General features: G+C 40.1%; 1 protein-coding gene across 21 annotated transcripts in view; it reads right to left on the bottom strand.

The window, feature by feature from the left end:
- Positions 1-4151: 4151 nt before the first annotated feature.
- LOC122537771 (longitudinals lacking protein-like) overlaps positions 4152-22472 on the bottom strand; it is a 75138-nt gene continuing 56817 nt past the window's right edge. Inside the window, exons 8-10 of one of the 21 annotated variants that reach the window (XM_043671275.1) lie at positions 22087-22097; positions 20193-20199; positions 11094-11143 (exon numbers count right to left, since the gene is read on the bottom strand). In XM_043671275.1, coding sequence (XP_043527210.1) covers positions 11109-11143; positions 20193-20199; positions 22087-22097 — 53 coding nt within the window. In that variant the 3' untranslated portion in view covers positions 11094-11108. Of the gene's footprint in view, positions 4466-6063; positions 6633-7397; positions 7774-8119; positions 8694-9485; positions 10187-10246; positions 11067-11093; positions 11144-11545; positions 12522-12959; positions 13250-13657; positions 13954-16040; positions 16309-17035; positions 17200-17666; positions 17904-18439; positions 18852-20192; positions 20200-20909; positions 21188-21314; positions 21439-22086; positions 22098-22472 lie in introns of those variants that run through there. The other 20 variants (XM_043671309.1, XM_043671301.1, XM_043671281.1 and 17 more) reach the window with 20 other exon arrangements.

Raw genomic sequence — 22472 nt, 5'->3', positions numbered from 1 at the left:
TAAACTGCCTGCTAATTGCCTAAAAGTATATCTAAAATGGTCAAAATGGACCTGCAGGAATCCAACTTTAACCCTCCGTCTGAGGCACGGAGCCCTGTGCCGGAGTCATTTTTGACTCACGCGGACATTCCACTAACACATATTTAGATCGCCCGAGCGGCTCACCGATACTGTACTAACACAGTGATGGTCGCTCGAGACCGAGGTCCTCGCCGATTGTACCAACACAGTGATAAACACCCGGCTCATATAGGGGAACATGTAAGAACATATAGGAACAATTAATAATCACATGAATAATAAAGTTATATCTATATATATTTATATATTGACGAGAGACAATCGCTGTATCCTTGCTAGGTCCAACACGTTGCCAATTACGTCCAAATTCCTGGTTTTCCAGAACTACATTATTCACAGTTTCTGATATATTATCTTCTTGCATTTCGACTTCGGAATCTTGCATTTGGGATTCAACGTCATTATTTGATACACTTCCGTTGTCTGTTGATTGTTCACTGTCACAGGAACGTCTTGTGTATATTGAGCGAGAGAATACAAAGAAATATTGCTCGTTGGCAATGAGGACATTGGACGTCAACAAATGGAAACAAATAGAAACAACGGAAAAAAGTAATAAAAAAAAAAAAAAAAAAAAAAAAACGGAAATAATTGCTTCGATTTGCTGTACACGTCTTTCTTCCTCGGAGCGTTACCAAAAACTGATTCCTTTGTCTTCAGTCTTCGTCACTTCGGCACTTTGGCGAACACGTGTCAGCCACTTGGCGTTCCTGTATTGGTGCGATCAGGTTTCAGCGACTAACAACACAAGCATTTCCCATCACCGTGTTCATTATTGCATTCGACTAGCTCTCGATACAGATCAAAAATGACTCCGGCACAGTAGGCGGACGGTTAAAACCCAAAGTCTTCGATAATAAAGATCGAGTGAGATTGAGGAAATCATATACGTGCGGCTGTGGTACGTCTGTACATCGCACATTGCTAGCAGTGCACCGTCTCGTTTAAATATCCATAACTGTTAATTTTATGAATTCCAATACTTTTACATAGACATTCTCGAAAGCATATACTTTGAGAAAAATGTATAAAAAAAAGTCGATTTTTTTAAGACGAATTACCAGAATACCCCCTTAAAGAGCAAAGGTAAACGAGAGAAACACACACACACACACACAAAGGGGATGATGTTATATCTTGTGAATGAAAAATGATATTATATGATGTTCAAGAGAGGAAAAGCACAAGGAGACGGTGTATTTATGTATCGGTGGTGGTAAATGAGCATAAACGAGAAGCGATGCAAGGCTCCGTTTATGTGTACGTGTACGTGCACGCGCGCACGCGCGCGTTTTGTGCATGTATGCACGTATAAAGGAAGGAAGAAACGGAGGATGGGAAAGGGGGGCAAAGGAGAAGAAACAACATCTCCTAACTCGCTTGCTCGCACGCACGCACGGTCGATCGTTCCTGCTGGCAGCCATTTTGTGCTTGCCCGTAGACCCGACATTCTACCCTGGGAAAGTATTGCCCGTGATTCGCTTTACCCACGCGTTCCTTCGTGCGACTCCGTTTCTCCCTGGTTTACGAAAAACGCATGAATAAAAAGAAAGAACGAGGAAATGCGCGTACCGTGTCCCACAAGACAAATTTCCCAATGCACCGTACCGTTTAGACGATCAAACGTTTTTTACGTCGGGACAATTAGTTCTATACCAGATACCCTTCCGTAGTTCATCCAGTACAGCCACGATCAAAAGTTCGCTTACGGCCTGCCTTCAGCGTCGATTCCTCCTTCGCTTTTTTACCGCTTTAATTAGCAATGATACACCGATATCGAGAAGGAAACGATTTTCTCGCGGATAGGGGTTATCGTTGGGAACGCGACGGTCGTTTGATGACCCATTGTCTAAGGTCAACCGTTTAATCAATACCAAAGATTGTGCCAATGTACACATACTTCTCGCTAATTAAAATAAACTTTATACTTGTCATCGTTTCTCGATCGTTTTGTACGCGACGATGTGTTTCATTATGTCGAAAGAGGGAGTGTTATCCTTATCGTTATCTACGAAAATCAGGTATCTAGATCAAAATGGCGAAAATATCGGATGTCACGATAGTTACAGTTAAATGTAAAGAAAAAAAAAGAAAAAAAAACAAAACAAAACAAAACAAAACAAAACAGAAAGAAACTTAAAGCATAATACCAAGTATATGTATACTAAGGAGTAAGCATTTACAGTTTAAAATATAAAATATGATCACTCGTTCTATCAAGCAATTACGTTAATTACAAGAAAGAATTAATTAGTTGTAACAAGGAAGAACACAGGATAAACACTGAATCAAGTACTTGAACGTATTGTATAAAAGGGAATGAATGGAACGTGGATGCATGTAATTCAACTTTGACGAAGTATGCTGAAATGAATTAATCACGAGCATCGATTTTTTTATCTTACAATGACAATTTAATCCGCTTCGGTGCCAACACTTCGAGATTAGTACCGTTAGTCTATTATTATACTGACGATAATCGCTAATTACTTTCTGCAAGTATCTGGATATTTTTTCTTAGTCTTCGTATTCTTTGTCTCTCCCTCTTTCTTCCTCTTTATTACGTGATGATCAAATTAATGAATTGAAATTACTCGTTTTACTCGAAAACTTTATCGTAACTATTACAGCAATTTGTATGTTAAAAATAAATTACTTTGTATTATAACAGAATATAGAACACGACGGCATCGCAGAAAATTCAATGATCGTTGATTCAAACGGTTTTGAGAAATAAAATGGTAAAACAGTGTGTAATGGGGGATAGATAGTTCTCGCACGAATAGTGATCGGTGTTTGCATGAAAAACATCGCTATGTCCATGTTATCGTATCGATCGATCGTTCAACGATCAATCTTAACAAAACTATCGTTCCGAATGAAACTCGGTCTCGCTTTTGCGGAACGAATGTCGCTCCAGTTTGATATCGCAACAGATATATATATATATATATATATATATATATATATATATATATTAAATTCGTCGTATTATTGCGTAAAACAAAACAAGGTCATTGTTTATCTTTAAGCCTGCGTGTACTCAGCCAAAACGAAATAATTGAAATCTGAACTACGTTTATTTTCGAGGTTACTCCAAAAAGATACAACAGGGCAACATAGGATACCGACCATTTTCGTTTGCCTTCTCGTATTGTATTTGTCCATTTATTTTATTTCTGTATGAAACACAATTGCCAGGGACAACCTTCGGTACCTCGGACACGTATCTAGTGATTAGTTTCCATTTTTCAAGTTGACTGCAACTGCGCGACAAGGTCTAATGGGATGTAGAATCGTTTATTAATTAACTGTACTTAAATAAAAAATTGTTTGTTAAAATGGAAGTGAAATATCGAATACGAACCAATCTATTTACAAAGACGAATGAACTCTCGAATTAAAAAAACGTAAGATAAAAGATGGAAAGACGAGGCCACCGTCCATTATAATCGTAATCGATCGTAATCATCGTTGCATGATACCGCGTGTTTTGCGATACATTGAACGAAATGTTACTTTCTACTTAACCGTACTAAGAAGATAAAAAGGATGAAAAAAGTAGTGACCCTGTGCATGCACAATCTACATGACGCTCCAAAGAAGACAAATCAAATCGCTACGATTGGAAGTAGAAGAACTTATGCGTACACGACACGCACATTCATACACATATGTATCGTGTACCGGCTTTGCTTTGGCTTGCAACTCCACGCAAAACGCACACACTCGAAAGTCCGCGAGTACGCATACGCGCCATGCCACGCCACCATACGATATAACACGAGACGAGACGAGACGAGACGAGACGAGACGAGACGAGACGAGACGAGACGAGACGAGACGAGACGAGACGAGACGGGACGAAACGAAACGAGACGAGACGAGACGAGACGAGACGAGACGAGACGAGACGAAACGAGACGAGACGAGACGAGACGAGACGAGACGAGACGAGACGAGACGAGACGAGACGAGACGAGACGAAAGATAATAAGGTGACACGAGACAAAACGAAATAGCAAAAGATAAAGAAAGATAGAAAGATTGAGCGATGTTGAAACGACGAAAGGGACATCTGCGAGCTACTTGGTCCGATGTTCCTGATGGTAGAGTTTTACGTTCGTAGCGACATCGATGCAGTAAAGTTCATATTTCGGATGAAACGTGCGTATATGCGTCCACACGGTGGTACGTTGGCGAAGATGGTGTTTGCAGTAAGGACATTCAAATCTCTGAGGTGTTCCGCACTCATACTTAAAATGTCGTATCATGTTACTTCGATGTTTGTAGGTACGAGAACAATTCGGGCACGGGTGTCGCTTTTGTTCGCAGTGCTCAATCGAGGTTCGAGATCCCGTGTTCCAGCTGCATCTTTCAGAATCTGAAAAAGAGGACAAATTTTCGAACGATTAGTTGTGAAAGATCGCCAGCCAATGACATTGAACACTCGATACGCCGCAGAGGGCGGACTCGGTTGAAACGGCAGCAGATTTCGGGCGAAATCGAAATACTGTTCGATGAAAGAGAACGGGGAAAAATGAAAATCTCGCGGAGCGATTCTTCACCTTTGAATCGATGAAGATTTATTAAGGAAAGTTGCAAAATGATCGACCTTGATCTCGAAATTCAACGCTGAATTTTGTCACGCTAGCGCCGTAAAATTCATCGCGGAGACTTGTTGATTGGAACTACTGACAGAAACTTAATTATTTTCTTCAGAAAGATTTGAAAAACTTTGAACTGCGGTGCTCCGTTTTCCTATGAAAACTTTTTTTCAACTTCGAAGCAATGTCAATATGCTAATCTTCCACCAGCTTATACATTAACATTATTTACAACATGTACACATTTTGCAATCAAGTGAAAAGAAAATTGTCCATTATTAATACTAAAACAGGAAGTTGCTTTTTAGTACGTAAAATATCATACTTCAAAGAAGCATATACGTAATAACTGTAATTTTCTTATGATGACAAAATATAAATTGTCGTACGACGAAATATAAAATATTTCAAACGAAAATTGATTACTCGAAAGAACATTGTTTTCGTAGGTGAACGTATGGAGATCGATTGCGTTTTGTTTTAAATGGGATCGTATTTTTTAATGCTTTGAATGATGCACGTTATTTGTTGTTTCGAGTAGAAAAGTACATTAAGCAGTCAATGCCATATAAATACCATTAGTTTAGGATAAATATAACTGAATATTAGAAAATATTTAGATGAAAAATGTATCCTAAACTTTTCTCAGCATAAACAGTTAAATACTTTTCTATAATTACATTGACCAAGGCATTAAAAAAATATGATCTCATCTGAAATATAAAAATTGTAAAATACCTATGAAAATCGTGTTCCTTTCGACACCATTCTTTGATTTTCGTTTGAAATATTTTGTCAGACAGAAAGCAAATTACGGTTATTAAACAAGGTATCCTATTTGAAGTAGAGCATTCCAAATACTAAAGAGTAATGTATCTTGCTTTATTATTAATAAAATTTACTTGACTATTTTTATTATTTTCACCGATATTTTATTTATTAATATACATGTCACAAGTAATGTCAATGTAAGAACTAGTGAAACATTAATAAGTTGACTGTGGTTTAACAAAAAATTAACGAAAATGAAACTTTTCATGATGCGAAAGTATCGTCATTCGCAGTTAACATTTCAAAATATTCTTCGTTTCGAACGTTCGTGTATCATGACACGATACGGAGGTTGATATACAGCATTCTAGCTCGACAGCGATAGATTCGCAGAACGCAGGACTTGAAATAGCAATTTTATACTAAACGAAACTAAACGAAAATGAGACAAAAGCGTGAACCAATGGTAAGTGTTTCTTTTGACTTCAGATTCCTTTATACTTCTTTATTGTCGTACATCATAGTAATGTGGCCAACGAGCGAGTATACAGAATGCGAATACAGAAAACCGTGACGATCGAAAATGAAGAAAGTGAGTCGCTACTATCGCTAAGCAATCATTTATTTCGCTATAACACAGTGACTACGAGTAGAAATGTACAACATGTGAAAGGTAATCCCAACTACGGAATCAATCTTTGTACGCATACTTCGCTATATTCGCATCCGTCGTGAAAGTATACCATTCGAGTAATGTTCGGTTACTAAAGCATGCGAAGGGCATATCCTCGTTTGGATAGAGGGCGTCGATAGTAGAATCAGGTGAATTGGCGTGAGCGAATATGGGACGACATACACTTCAACCCTGTTGAGTGTCCAGAGCGTAAATCGGCCGATCGCTATGATTGCTCTTGATATGCGAGTACACGTGCGACCTGTGTTTGCCGGTGTACATGCAGTGCGGACATTGGAAGCGTGGTGCCTTACCACATTCGTATTTCAAATGTCTGTGGAGTCCTCGATACCATTTGTACGTCTTCTGACACTTGGGACATTCAAAGCTACCTCGCGATGCGGTGTTCACTGTTGGAAGCATACCGGTCTCGTAGCACCTTCTTCTTCGATCCGTAGTCACGACGGTCAAGTAAGGCAATGTTGACAGGTTGAACATCACTGGAAATTATACGGTAGTTTTCTCGGTAAGTGACATTATTAACAGACAAACATTAGCTCGACGACACATATAGAGTAGTAATTTCAGGTTCTTCCTCCATATCTCTTAGTCTCTTTCTCTCTCTCTCACACACACACACACACACACACACTGTTTCTTCCTTTCCTTCCCTTTCATCACTCTCGTACTACGACAGAAGTTAACCGTTTTTCGAAAAATTTCGATTCCGGCAACTCCAGTCTACAATGAAAAAAAAAAAAAGAACGAAAGTAAGCACAAAACATTTAAAAGCAACTGTTGTGGATCAATCTACGAAATGTATCGCGCGAATCCTCTTGCCGGGAAGGTCTCCCGCCTTTCGGAGCAAGAGCACATTAATAAGGTTTTCCGCTTTAGTCCCCTTGAGGAGCGCATTAAAGAAAAAAAAAAAGAAAAAGCAAAATCTCGGAATAAAATGACACAAGTAAAAAAACGATACACGGCTAGTTTTAGCTTCTCGCTAAAGGAAGAAAATGGAAAACGAAAAAGAGGCGACGAACATTTCAGTGTGATAAATAATGAAAGCTCGCTCGCAGGTTGCGAAGTTAACCATCCATCGTGACGCCGTACGGCATCGTCGGAAACAAACGATTCGACGGCGAGAGATCTCCCTCTGTTCTTGATTTGGCAAAACCTGAAATCAAATTTAGCAGCATGGTTAGCCGAGCGAGCGCGCGCGCCTCTTTTTTTTTTACGCTCTTGAATGCAAATGAAAAGACTCCGTAGACTAGGATTGATAATTTTATTTTTTATGGTTCCTCTGACATGGATCGATGACGTCGAGTGGAGTCATATTCGAAGGAATTCCATAACCGGGGCGAATGAAGAACGTCGTGGTGGACAGTCAAGTTCAGTAGAGCCGTTTAAAGCACAACACCTGACCAGGATGATACTTCCTGATGTGGGCGTAAATGTTCTGGGTAAACTTGGAAGGTTTGTCGCAGTAGGGACACTGATATTTCGGTTCCATGCCGCACTCGTGACGCAGATGCCGCGTCATGTTTTTCTTTAGTGTGAAGCCACGATTACAGCGCGGACAATAGTGACTCTTGTTCACGGAATACACTTTCCGCCGCCTCCTTGGCACGTTCTGGCAAACACCTGAAATATCGAAGAAACGTGTTAGCGGAAAACAGCACGATGTATGGGGCTGTTTTCGAAGCACTTTCCGGTCCAGGAGTGCATCGTGAGTGCATCGTTCCGAGTCGTCGTGATATAGAGAAAGTAAAAGAAAATTAAGGTTCGAAGGAAAATCCATTTTTTTTTTTTTTTTTTACATATATGTATATATATATATATCTGGATCAGCAAGAGGGGACGTTCAACGAGGATCTTGATGGTCGTGTTCCGAGGGAACAAAAAAGAACGGGCAAAATCCTCGTTGAAACGTCGATCAAGCAAAGCTGGCTAGTATGGGACGATGTACCGAAAGAGCAATGCGACCAGAGACTGATACAGAAAGACACATATATTTTACATTGGAGAATATGTAAAAAATTTTACACGATCTTACGTCACTAGAGCAGCCTCGATTCGTTTTGGTTTGAGCTTCGATCCAATTGAACGAAAATCATTTCGTTTCATCTCATCTCGTCTCGTCTCGTCTCGTCTCGTTTCGTTTCGTTTCGTTTCGTCTCGATTACTGTTGTAATCAACGATCTCAACCAATCTGCCTTGAACCATTCGTTTCTAATCATACATGCTTCGACGAGGATTGATCGAGGAAAAGAGTTTAATCGCGTGAGCTTTGTATCCGACGTGTCTCGATCTCACGTGTCTGTAAATATTGGATGAACACGAGGCTTTCATGTCGCAATAAGGACACTGATAGCGATGTCCTTGGCCACAAAAGTACCGCAGGTGCCTGGTCATGGTGGTCTTCTGGGTGAAACGACATCCGCAGTTGAGACATTCAAATTTTTTACGCTCGTTCGGGTGATATCTATACCTATTCATCTCTGGCGAATAGTTAACAGAGTCCGCACTGTTCCACTTGTAAAACTGCTCTCGCTGATAGTCACCTGGAAACATCAAGATATACGATGGTTAATCGACTTCAAAACCATGGTGAACTGTAAACTTTTGTACCGTGCAATGGAAAACGTTGTTGAAGAAACGCGACAGAGAGAGAGAGAGAGAGAGAGAGGACAGAAGAGAGGACGGAGAGAAACTTGGGGATAATGAGAGAGGAAAGTTCGGTTCCGGTATCTAAATATACATATATATATATATATGTATATTTATATACAGAGTGTTGCCGGGTTAAATCGCCAAACTTTAAATACAAATTTAGGACCCCAAAACAAACAAATTTTTCCTCTGGAAGTATGCTCGCAAATGCTTCTTTCTAGAGATATTTACTTCTAAAGTTATTAAAAGGAATGGATAACTTTGAAATATCTGTGTTTCCGAGATTAATGCTTGTCTCCAAGCTGAAGGTAATCATTTTGAGCAACATATGTAATAATTACAATTATTTTTAGTAATAAGTACAACAATTTTCTTTAGTATACGTGATATACCTGAATTATGTCGATGGCATACGTTACTAAGTCCTACAATTTTAGTAATAAATATCTCCTGAAAAAAGCATTTACGAGCATACTTATACAGGAGAAATTTATCCGTTTTACGATCCTACATTGATATCTAAAGTTTGGCGATTTAATCCGAGAACACTCTGTGTATACACACACACACGCACGCACACACGCACATATATATATATATGAATAGAAAAGACAAAAAGAAAAGGACGTACGAGAAAATACGCGAGATACAATGGTCACATAAGAAAAGATGAACACAACGGGAACTGAAAATTCATCGAGCTTTTAATCGTTTTCAAACACGTTACACATGATGCTTACGAGATCTGCTTTACAATTATCACAACGATATCGTCCAGCTTTGAAATGAAGTGCTCGCGGGTTCGATGATCGAATGACTAGAGACAGAAAGATGACGATTACGAAAGTTCGAGTATGATCGAATTTCCTTTTTTTTTCTTTTTTTTTCTTTTTTTTTTTTTTGAAAAGATATTTAGAAACGGCATCGCCACGACAAGAAATACGTTAAGACGAGAGATCGGATCGATCACCGATTAAAGACGATGCATCATGACAATGGACAAATCACGGGAATCAAATCGCTCAAAGCAGTTTATTGTAATAAACCTCCTTTCCTGCGTGGCAACGACTTATGTGGTACTTAACGTTAGATGTATACGTGTAACACTTGCTGCAATAAGGACACTGTATCCCCCGAATCCCGCATAAATGACGAATGTGGTAATTCAGATCTTTCCGTCTTTTAAACGTCTTCCCGCATTGATTGCAGTCCAAATTGCCGCCGTAGAGAAAAGCTCCGGCGCTTTTCACGCTACGGCTGCTCTTGCGTTTCTGTTCGCACGCGTGCTTCGCATGGAAAACCAAGTCCCTTTGCTTGAGAAACGTCTTGCCGCACTGCAAACACTTCGCCGCGTTCGTCTTCGAACGGGACGAGTCGTTCCACTCTGAAAAATTAAAACACAAACACGATATATAGCGAAGCTCGAGTTTTCATAACTCCGCACGTAGGAAGATCCCACGATTTCTATGCCGATATACGTGTATATACGTAATTATGAAAATTAACAATTGTCAAATTTCATTCAATGGAAGCGTAGATAGATGTATCTACAAAGCGTTATTTATAATCACACGTAATCGAGTGGAACACCAAAGGAACATCATAGAGCTCGTAGATCCTCGTTTCAGAAGCGAGTTCCTCTCGTGAGTTTCTCTCGAATGTCGGATCAACGCGCGCGCCAATCTTGTCTGTTTCCTCCCTCGCACAAGTACCTACATGCACCTACGCATTTCGATGTTCGCACATTCGCAAATTCACGCATACACGCACACGCGCTCAGAGACACATAAAATATCGGATCGACGAAATCCTTTTTTTTCGTTCGCATACATATGAAGATTTGTAACTGTGTCATTACAATGCGTGCCAGCTCGACACACGCATGGTGTCGCTATCTCGATACGAATAAAATTACGAACAGTCTAAAAGAGTTGAGAAAACCAAGGAATGAAAACGGTCGATCGAGTTCGATTCGTGTTGATGATTCTAAACTACAATACTTCACCGGCAGAATTTTAACACCGTTCAAAACATTTTGTTCACACCGACTGGCAATTTAGGATGCCACCGTCTGATGTGCCTGTAAACGTTCGAGGATGAATTGTCCTTCTTATGGCAATAAGGACACGCGTATCTAGGAATCTGGCCACACTTGTGTCTAATCAGGTCCCACATCCTTCGGAATCCTGCGTTGCACTTTGAACAGATGTAACTCGAGACCGCGGCCTGCGTCCTCACGTTTGGCCACTCCAATATCCGTACATCTGAAAAGAATCAGGACAGTTAGTCCTGCATCGTCTCACTTGCTACCGTTTGCCGAAACTATATGCAATATTTGTCTCTGAATAGGTCCTGCGAACGGATCTAACGCGGGATGGTATCGACATGTGTGTCTAATCGCTATCACGTTCAGGATAAACATGACAAAACAATACGAACAGAAAAACTAAAAAACTGCTCCGCTGTAAACTATTCTCTTCTCGTCACATTTTTCACCTCAATCCCGTTTACATCAATAGACATGTTTGCAAACCTACTGATCGAATGATGTCAACGCGTTCAAATACGCGTCTCTCTGTCCATGTGTCTGTCTGTGTGCGCACGCTCGTGTGTGTATGTCTCTGCATATGTGCGCGAGTGTGTATATCTTTGCATTTGTGAAAAGGAGAAGGGACGGCGATCGGAACGCGAACAACTGTCTGGAATAATTGAGAATAATGTTACACTCGCAAAATACATAGTATCACGGGTTAAAGGTCTGGCGATTTTATTTAGGTAAATAATACACGATACATCGTGTATCAGTCTATCTCTCATATCTATCCATCGCGTGTATCAGTCTATCTAGCAATCATTTTGGAATGATTGCGAATACTTCGTTGATTTCAACGAATAGTATATACTTATGATCTCTATGTTTTTCTTTTCTTTTCCTTTCTTTTCTCTTACTTTCCGTTCCATTTCCTTCTTCTCTTCGTTACTCTCCACCCTCCTTTCCCTCTTCTCTTTCCTCTGCTCCCTCTCTTGCTCTTTCTTTTTTTCATCCTCCCCTACCATAGGGACTTACGATTTGCGAAAATACCGAATACACGTACTCTGAAGCGTCAGAAAGATTACATACTACGAGAAACGAACGTAAATTTTTCATTTTTCTTCGATGCGCATCGCGTTGAGTTACCGTTTAGTTTGAAATGTGAAACAGTCCAAATGATCGACAAGCTACACGTACCGAATAGACAACTGATCGCGACATTACGATCAGAGGGTAAACACTGTTGTCAAACTAAGGCCAACCGCAGGAGTTTTGCGAACTACCAAAAACGCGCGAATGAAAATTCGATGAGTGCAAACAGGAGTGACTGTTTTTTTTTTTTTTCTTTTTCTTTTTTTCTTTTTTCTCTTTTTTTAATTTCTATGCACAATCACAGGCATCCCGTCGTGTCGCATTCTGATGTGTTTGTAAATGTTCGACGAACACTTGTCCCTCTTGTTACAATAAGGACACTTAAATCTCGGCTCCTTGCCACAATCGTACTTCATATGCGTCCTCAACGTTTTCTTATAAGTGTAGCCCGCGTTACATATAGGGCAATGATAGGCCATTTTGCCAAGATCCCAGCATACACCGTTTTCATTCTTGACGGCCGTTCGTCTCTTCTTCTGCTCCATGCTTGCCCTTAAAGTGTCCAGAACGGCGGCGTAATGTGGCAGGGCTCGTCCTACGAACAAGAAAACAAAACCAACGGTTAGCAAGCAGCGAAGCCGATATCCGTACCGAATGGAAAGGAACAAAGGAAATAAATACAATAGAGAAACCAATAACCGATGCGATAAATGGAGAGAAGCGAGAGACACTAGGAAATCCCCGTAACGCGCGAATCAATATCTAATACTGCTATTTGGATTTCGAGCAGTTCACTGAAACAAGTAACATTGAACAAAGGGAGATTGAACTAAACGACGGGATAGAACGAGAATGGTGATCTCTTCACGGGACAAGGAAGACATCTATTTTCGTAATCTTGTACACACAACTGCTCACGATTTTCACTTGATTCAAACTGATCTCGCATCGCATGCACGCCGATGTACGCGTCCTGTCTCTTCCACATTTCATATCCCATGCTTTTTTATCCTTCCTTCCTTCCTTCCTTCCTTCCTTCCTTTCATATCTCCATCCTCCCTTGCTTCCTCGGCATCCCGATTCAATAGAGCTTGTACGCTTGTATTCTACTATCCTTATGATACGTCCTGATGTGCCTGTAGGTATTCGAAGATTTCCTGTCTCTTTTACCACAGTATGGACACTGAAACCGTGGTTCCTTGCCGCATTCGTATCTAAAATGTGTCAGCATATTCGCCTTCTTACTAAACGAGCCGCAACATCTCGGACAAAAGTATCTCTGAACTTGCTCCGTTTGTCCAGGCCACGGCTCCTTAACGTACCCTGCAAAAGACAAGCAAATCATAGGCCGTATCAGTATGCCTGATCTCCACAGTTAGCGCGGGTGTTGTTTTCAGAGAATACGAATTTCGGTCACGAAACTGCAAGGCAGCTGGATGGATACTTTCCGACCGTTTCGAAAGATCCCTTTCCGTTTTCTGGGTGAACGCGCGTTTCTAGGTGAACGTAAATGTAATCAAACGTCAAATTACGTTCAATAATCAATACGCCTCCGATGAACGAACAAAACAAATGAGTTTTATTAATGGATCGATAACAAAAGAGAGAATAGATTACAAAAATCTATAGTAGAAAAGGGAAGTATTCTTTGGTGAAAACGCCGCAGCACGGCGTCCCGATTAATATCTGATCCGTCCGTTGATATCTCCTGATTAAGAGCCAGTCGATTTCTTCTCTCATTTTTCTCTAACTGCTGCTGCCCGAGAGCGAGAGCCTCTCCTTCTCATTGGTTAACATTGGAAGTAGCCGATGCGGTTTAAACAACGGCAGCTGTTTGTGAACTCTTCGCACGTGCTTGTAGATGTTCGAGCTATATTTCGACCCGTAATCGCAGTATGTACAACGGTAACAAACCTCGAGGAGGTCGCAATGGCCCTGGTAGTGACGCATCATACAGTCTTTCGACAGGAAAGTGTGAGTGCAACGAGGACAGTTGAACCAACCGTGACGATTTCCTGATTGCCTACCTGCAAGTAGGATTTCATATCAACGTTTGAATATTTCGTCGTACGATTAACGTCTTTCAATCTCTCCTCTTTCTTTCATCCCCCCCCCTTCTCTCTCTCTTTCTCACACATACACACACATACACACGGACTCTCCCTCTTTCTCGTGTGCGCATTTTGTTTTATTCTAATAAATATAAGTAAATATCCATTCAAAGTATGTATGCATACAGTGAAAAGGTTAACCGAGCCAATGACAATGAAACATTATCGACAAATCGACACTGCTGCAACTCTGTAAAAGTTGAAAACTTGAGTAGCCTCATTTGAAAACTTGAAACATTCGCAATCTTGAGTTTTAGATCGAGTGAGAAACGTTTCTAAAAACATTGAAACATTTTCTACTTGAGTAGATCCACCATCATTTCGAAAAGTGAAGTTTCCTCCTCAAAACGAATCCTTACTATCCGATTCTTTTTTTCAACATTTTATTGAACTTTAAACGACAAAAATTCAAGAAATCCTAACATTTCGTTGTTAGGATAGTTGCAAACTTAATATTCGAAATTTAATAAAATAGCAAAAAGAAAATCGTACACCAAATTTTCCGAGAAAATTTCAATTTCTAAGATTATGGCGGATCAAGTTTTTAATGTTTTTAGGGGCGTTTGAATGTTTACAATTTTCCAGAAAAAAAAAGCATCTTAACTTCCCGCATTCATGATCCAAAATCATCTCAAGATTGTGAGAATGGAAATCTTCAGCTTTAAAATGAAATGAAACCAAGCGGTTTGTTGTACGACTTCCTTTTACAAAGTTGTAACAGTTTAAATTGTCGACAATTTTTCATTGTACGGCTCTTTACTGTACGTATCCGTTACTAAAACAGTTTCGCGAAAGAAAATCAATTATATCGCGATCTATGTATACACGACCGTGTGTACACATGCTCAGATCGAACAAATAAAGCAAAAGCGCAGAAACTTGTAAATCGAGCGTACAAGACATAGAAAGTGATAAGACTTTCAATTGGACAAAACTTTCAAATGGCTACGCTGGAAAGGAAAATGAAAATTATTAAAACGGAATCGGAGCAAGAGCTTAGAAAATATTAAAAACGAACAAAAATAAAGGTACACAGAAAAAGAAACATACGTAAAACATACCAAAAAANAAAAAAAAAAAAAAAAAAAAAACAGTTGTCTTTGGGCATGTTTTTCTTTTTTCTTTTCTTTTCTTTTTCCTTTGTTTTCTTATTTCTTCTTTTCCTCTTTGCGTCTGCATATTCTCTTGATTCAAACTAGTCATAGTTCGTACATTAACTTATTCGCGTAATTCCTTTGGTATGTACGTTACGTAAAAATGCTTCTTGGTTCTTCGAGAATAAACTATAGACAAAACATACAAAGATTATGAGAAATATGCTTACGTTGAAGGGCACCCGCCCAATTTTACAATACGCAATTTTTGTTACACAACGATACAACGACGTTATATTACGAAAATCCTGGTACCGATAATCGAAAATTTTTGCCTGTTACAGGCAGGGATGATGATAATGATAATAAGGGATAATGATAATTAATAATAGCAGTTATAATAATATTAACAACAATATTGTTTTGTTCGCAAATATACATTGCTGGTTTTTATTCGCCTTCGTCGATGGTTACTTTGTTACTTCTAGCGTGTTCGGTAGAATTAAAATGACCCCTGAAACATGTATTCTACGCTGTTTGAAACTCTCGTTAGGATCGATTAAAATAATACAATTTCCTACGTTTTCCTCTAATAACTTGCTTTAAGCAATGAGTCATTCGCTCCCGTTCGGTTATCATTCCTTCCTTCTGAAGAATTCCGATGTAGCTCGTGAAAGATGAAATTGCACGCGTTGCAACGTCGAATCGTGTTCTCCCGCTGTAAAGCGGAAAAGCGCACACGCATAGGAAACACGGATAACAGGGAAGGTGTGTACGTACGGTGAGTCTTCCCCAATGATCGGTACATTCGATATAAATAGGAGATGGTTCGGTCGAGTCGACGATTCGAAATTGAAGCAAGATGTGTCGCAGCCGGCAGCCGGAAGAATTCAGTAAAGCTTGACAAACCTTAGCTCCATATTGTGATGCTTGGCCCTAATGTGCCTGTACACAGCCTGAGTATACTTGCTGCGCATATCGCAGTGCGGGCACTTGAAACGCGGCAGGTCGACGCATTCGAGCCTGTAGTGGCGACTCATGCCGCCAGACGTGTGAAAGGTACGGGCGCATCTTGGACATGGAAACCCGCGCCGGTTAAGGGACGTCTGTAGCCTCAGCATGTGCCGAGAATTTCGAACGACACCGTGGAACTTTCCCAAGACAATTGGCCTGAAATCTGTAAGCAGAAAAAGAGACGAGAATGGACCGTTAGAGAAACGTGAAAGCAGCAAAATCGTTATCTCCTCTGACACGTTCAACCAATGGTAACGGGTGACGAGAACTAAATATAACTTGCGAACCATCGAATCGAAAATTCAATTCGAGCTCGATGGATTTCTCGCAGGGGGGAAAGATGGGGAGACGAGCCCGTCGTTTTGTCTCGCGATCTTTTAAAGGAAACGGAAGGATAATGCAAGCGTGTGTTCCTTCCAAAGGAGAGATAAGCTTGGTTATGTATGCTCGTTGTATGTCCTAGATGTTTTCATTTATTAACAGGAATACATAGGCTCCATCGTTTAGAGAGTCGCAATACGCGTGCCATCTACACATTTGGTAGTCGTGCGTTCCGGGTTCGGTCTTCCTCTTCGTGCGATCGACGATCGAACTCATACGTGTCGTCTCAACGACAAGTATTTGGATCTGTGCTCAAGTATTCTAGCGTTTGACACTCGTCACCTTCAGGGAAGAGAGAGAAAGACAACACGTCCAATGTCAACGAGGATATCCAAACTACGAGTCGCGAGTTTTAAATCAGTTTTGCTTCCGTTGTAACGAGTAACACGTGATCCCTGGTACTGCGCGTGTTCGCTGGTGAACATCCAACCGAAAGTCCGGAACGAAATTTCCACTGACCGAAAAACCAAAGTTATGGTTCGTCACAATTTCGAGGCTAAGATGAATTCTTCTGCGTGGTATAGTTAAAAACGGGCGTAACTCGATAGCCACACACGACGATGACCGTCTTCTTCGTGATTACATCGTAATGTTGCGATCCTTTTGTCGCAAACATAAAAACACGAACGAACGAACGAACCTCTTGTTCGCTTCGGTTGCCACCGTGAGACATCTGAAACGAAACAAATCAAACAGCTCGTTAATCGCAAGAACGATTCGTCGAACACCAAGTGAATCTCGACGAAAATGTTGTAGGGTAGTCGTTGTTGCTTCGTCGTTGCTAAATACACGAGAGGAAATGTTATGGCGAGATCATACTAGAAGAAACGAACACGTTCTTCTTTAGCAGTTTTATTCGTTCGAGCGACAATTGAAAAAACATCTAAGGTCGTCTAAGGTCGATGATCGAACAGCATGATTTCTCATCGTGCGTTTGACTCGACGTTGTTCGAAGGAAACAGAGAGATAGTGGCGTGATAATGAAAGAATATCGATTTGATTCTGACACTTTTTTTTTTTTTTTTTTTTAATGCTCCGATCCAACTTCAATCGATTCAGATTGTTGATCTTGACGAAAGAACGCACGGACAACGGTTTAATAGAGCTTAACGAGGGTGACAGGTTCCTTTGGGTGCATACACCTGATATGTTGATAAACGTTGGATGTCTTCTTGCTGCACAAGGTGCAGTAAGGACACTTGTACCTCGGCGCCTTGCCGCATTCGTACCTAAAGTGACCCAACATAGTGTCCCGCCTGCCATAGCCGTTGTTACAGTTGGGACAGTGAAATTTCCCGGTGAACGCGTTGTACAGCGTGTCCCGTTTCCTCGCGAACTTCCTCGAATGCGCGACACGAAGATCGTCGAGTCGGTCACCTACAAAACATCGTATCACGGTAAAGATCGTAAATCAGCCCTGATTCTTGCGGAGAGCTTTCTCGAACATCGCCTTACAATCGAGACGCAAAAAACGAGAGGAAACACAGGAGATCATGCAAAACAGGATATTAGCGTGGGAATAGAGTACATCGACCAATGCGAACAATATCAAAGCCGATGTCACTCTTTTTTTTTTTTTTTTTTTTTTTTTTTTTTTTTNTTTTTTTTTAAGTTTCTGATCGCAGAATACACCGAACACGTTTTGTTCTTGCTTTTCCCACAAAAAAGATTCTTTATTCTTTTCAAACTTTCAGACGTCTTTCTGACAAATCGGCCGAGCTTACACACGACTAACTTGGTTGGCTCAGATACAAAACGACACATTTTTCACAGTTGCACTTCCGATTTAGTTAACCACTGGTGGTATCGTCGTGATTCGAATAAAATTCGAAAAATTTGAACGATTCGAGCAACATTCGAGGAAAAACAAGTGGATTGAAAATAATCCATCATCTTGAGTCAAGAATTAATTAACGTTTACGAAGAAGTGACATAAAATGGGGCCATAAAGATGTATACGGACCGTCGTTGACCAACGATGTGTTCGCATCGATATAGTTCCGAGAAACCCGTAATACGTCGCACATTGGACACAGGAAAACAAACGATGGTCCTAAAACAACGTGTTGCAGATGACAGGCTTGGATGGGTGCTTGTGCCGTATGTGATCCTGGATGTTGAACTTTTTCTTGCTTAACTTGCCACAATAAGGACACTCGAAACGCGGCGGTTTGCCGCAATCATACTTGAAGTGGGCCGTCACCGCGCTCTTGGTCGTGTAACTCTTTCGACAACGTGGGCAAGGGAATCGGGTTTTACTCTTTCTCGAGCTTCGTTCCAGATATTTGTCCTCGATCCAAGGTAGCGGCAACATTTGCAGAAAAGCTGAAAACAAAAACGGAACAGATCGGTTAGTTGGAATTTTTTGGGAACCTCGCTCCTCAAAATCGAATAAGTTGCTTTTCTTTTCTTTTCCACGCTTTTTCTGTCCGATTCCTCGAGTGAAAACTTTCGAAGTGTTAAGTCCGTATGTGCAAAGGATCGTTGGTGAAGAAGAAGAAGAAGATACAAGATGAATGAAACAATTTCTACGATTGCTCACGAAAGTGTTCGATCACTTGTAGAAGCTTCTCATGAATACATCTATCATCCGTGTTATAAAACATTCATTGACATTTTATTAACATTTTGTCATGATTATAAGAAAGAAAATTTGAAACAAATACAAGACAAAAACAGACATACAGAAATTACCAGATATACGATACAAATATAAGTGTCTCGTGGGGATTGCAATAGTATTTAAAGTCGTAAGCCTCAATATTCATACAATAGGATTTATTTATCAGCAATATATATATATATATATATATATATATATATATTATTATTATTATCTAAATCTGTCACCTCAAATATCTCCGTCGAAAAAATTTTATTAACAAAAGTTACTCGGTAGAAAGGGAACCATAACATGTATTGATCCTTTTTTTTTTTTTTTTTTTTTTTAAGTAAAGGGGTGTGTTTTTTCATTCATTAATTCAGAGGTGGTCCGCGAGCCCTTGCCCCTACTTTCTTGATCACTAGCGCTCATTTTCCTCACTGCATTAATCTCTTCACACATCGATCTCTCCACACACATTGATATTTCCTCGCCGTGCATGACCTCCACTCTCTCAGTCTGTTGATTTCTTTACTAAGCAAGTGGAACATCCAAGCATCTCCGGATTAATAAATGAAAAAACATCATTTCATTTAAAGGGGTGAAGATGACCTTCAAATCCTCGACCTACCTTTACTTAAAAATCATCACCACCATATGTTATGGTTCTCTCTGTACTGAATAACATAAAATAATTTGTTAACAAAATTTTCTCAACGGAGATATTTGAGGTAGCAAATTTAGATAGGACACCCTGTAGAAATTATATATATTGCACATACATTTCATAGAAAATTGTCAAACATATAAATATACATAAAATTCTCCATAAAAGAAATATTAACCTGCGTATGTCGAGAAGTTTTCAACTTTAATTTTGTAAAATTTATTACATGTACGACGAAAGACAATATTCATGTGTTTATAACTTGTTCTTGTCTTTCGTGTAACATATCATTCCATTTAAAAGAGTAAAGGTGACCTCGAAATCTCCTAGATTCCTCCACTTACCAAAAAAAAAAAAAAAAAAAAATATTACTGCTACGTTATGGCTTCACCTGCACCGAATAACTTTCGTTAATAATTTTTTAAATTTGAAAATATGAAAAATTTCTTCATATCTCTAAAAGTAATAGAGATATTTGAAGTGGCAAACTTAGATGGCGCATTCTGTATGCATTTTCAGATTAGTTTCAAATTTTATCAACATAATCATAAAAATCGTCACAGCGTTAATGAAATTTCGTATTGTTTCATACAACAAGGATGATATGTACGTGTATAAAAATCCTTCTGCAGCAAGCGTTTGAATACTTTCACGGGCCACTGTATCCGAAGAGGTTCGGATCATTGTGCTTCCAGGCTCACACACACATACGCGCGTCATCGTTACGTTCAATTTCTTCGTCAAATTATAGACAAACAAGTAAAGCGATTGCAGACATCTTCAAGCTGTATGCACGAGAAGAAAATTAATCAAAGAATTCGCAAGATAACGCGACGATGATTCGAGAGGCAAGCCACTGTCGTTGCGGTTTTCTTCAATGTCGGACGTCCTTGACACTCGCCGATTCTCTACCTGCAAATTAATTGCACGCGTTAATCGTTACACCTCCTGAGAACTGGACGAAGTATCTTTCAACGCGGGAATTGAAGGATAGTGGTGAACTACGCAAAACGTTTGTCATTTCTTTATCAACCACACTCTTTATTATCGTTATTAAACGTTTGTAATTTCTTTATCAACCACACTCTTTATTATCGTTATTAAACGTTAATGATTTCTTTATCAATCACATTCTTTATTATCAAATGTTATTAGTCAAAAGAAGAAGAAACAGAAGAAGTTGTTCATTGTTGTTCGTACTGAAGTACAACGACTTCGAGCTTCAATCCGGGATGCTTGAGACGTATATGTTTGTAAACGTTGTTAGACTGTTTGCTCCTCATTTCGCAATAGGGACACTGAAACCTCGGCGGGCTGCCACACTCGAACTTATAGTGGCGTAACATATGATGTAAGTGTCGGTAAGTCCTCTCGCACTTTGGACAATTATACCTGATGCATCATCGTAACATTATATTGAAATCGGCGAATCATCGGTCATGCTCGCGAACTCGAACGCTAGAGAAACGTACTCGAAACGTACGTAAAAACCGCGTACGAGACAACAGATCAGACTAACCTATTGTTATCGTTGCTTCCGTGTTTCTTTCCTAGCCGGCAATAACGCTGTTGTTGCGGTTCCATTTGCAGATACTGATCCATACGATAATGAAAAGTCGACGATTCCGGCAAATACATCACCCCTGAAATCATAAGCAGAGAGGACGCGATGAAACGTATTTCCTTTAATCGACGTAATATCGTCGTCGATTGTGAGAGACATGAAAAAAGGAACGAGGAAATCAAAGAAACAATAAGGAGACAGAAAGAGAAAGAGAGAGAGAGAGAAAGGGACAAGGGAGATGGAGAGAAAGAGAGAGAGAGAGAGAAAGAGAAGAATAGATAAACAAACAGAAGACCTAGAGCAATATTCTTTTGCTTCGATTGGCGTAATTAAAATTTTAGAAAATCGAAAAACTTTCGATTTATCAAACAAATGAACATTTATTGTAGACATACTACTCGAGCTTACAAACGGATATTCCCGTTGTTCGTGAATATCCCCGTGGAAATTGTCCGAAATATTTGGATTTACTAGGCCATCCAAATGAAAGAGGCGAATTTTCTTTGATACTGTTCAAAATAACGCTGTTTATCGCACGATTTGAAAAATATCCCCCTAACTTCCGTGTTTGTTCATTCAACTGGATCATTCCGTGCGCACAGGACTTCCCTCCGCGTCGCATCTAGACATCGGATCAATTCTTTCGCGCATAAAATTGTCTGTTGGTAGCGATGTCGATGAGAAAGACGCACATTCCTCGATGCTTGGTCCTAATGTGTCTATACACGTTCGAGATCTCTTTCGAATGCATCTCGCAGTAGGGACACTTGAACCTTGGCCCTTGCCCGCATCCATATCGCACGTGCCTTCGAAGATTCGTTTCTCTAGTGAATCCGCTTGGGCAATTAGGACAGCAGAATTTCTTCGACTTGTTCCACCAGCTGCCGAAACCAAGACTAACTGAAACAGAAAACGCAGCAACATTCTCGCGCACAATCAACGAGCTAGTCAAGTCGCGTAGATCGTCAATGACAGAATTCATGTATGCAACACAACCAGCTATTTGACGCCGACAAAGAGGAGCGAAAAAGAGGAGCAGGAGGAGGGAAAAGACGACGCGGCGGCAACAACGTGTTGAAAGTTTAATAACTCGAATCGAATCATTGACATCGA

The sequence above is a fragment of the Frieseomelitta varia genome, unplaced genomic scaffold, assembly GCF_011392965.1.
Source record: "Frieseomelitta varia isolate USP_RPSP 00005682 unplaced genomic scaffold, Fvar_1.2 scaffold_930, whole genome shotgun sequence".
Classification (NCBI taxonomy): Eukaryota; Metazoa; Arthropoda; class Insecta; order Hymenoptera; family Apidae; genus Frieseomelitta; species Frieseomelitta varia.
Note: the sequence above shows the minus strand (reverse complement) of the source record. Positions and strands in the feature narration are given on the sequence as shown.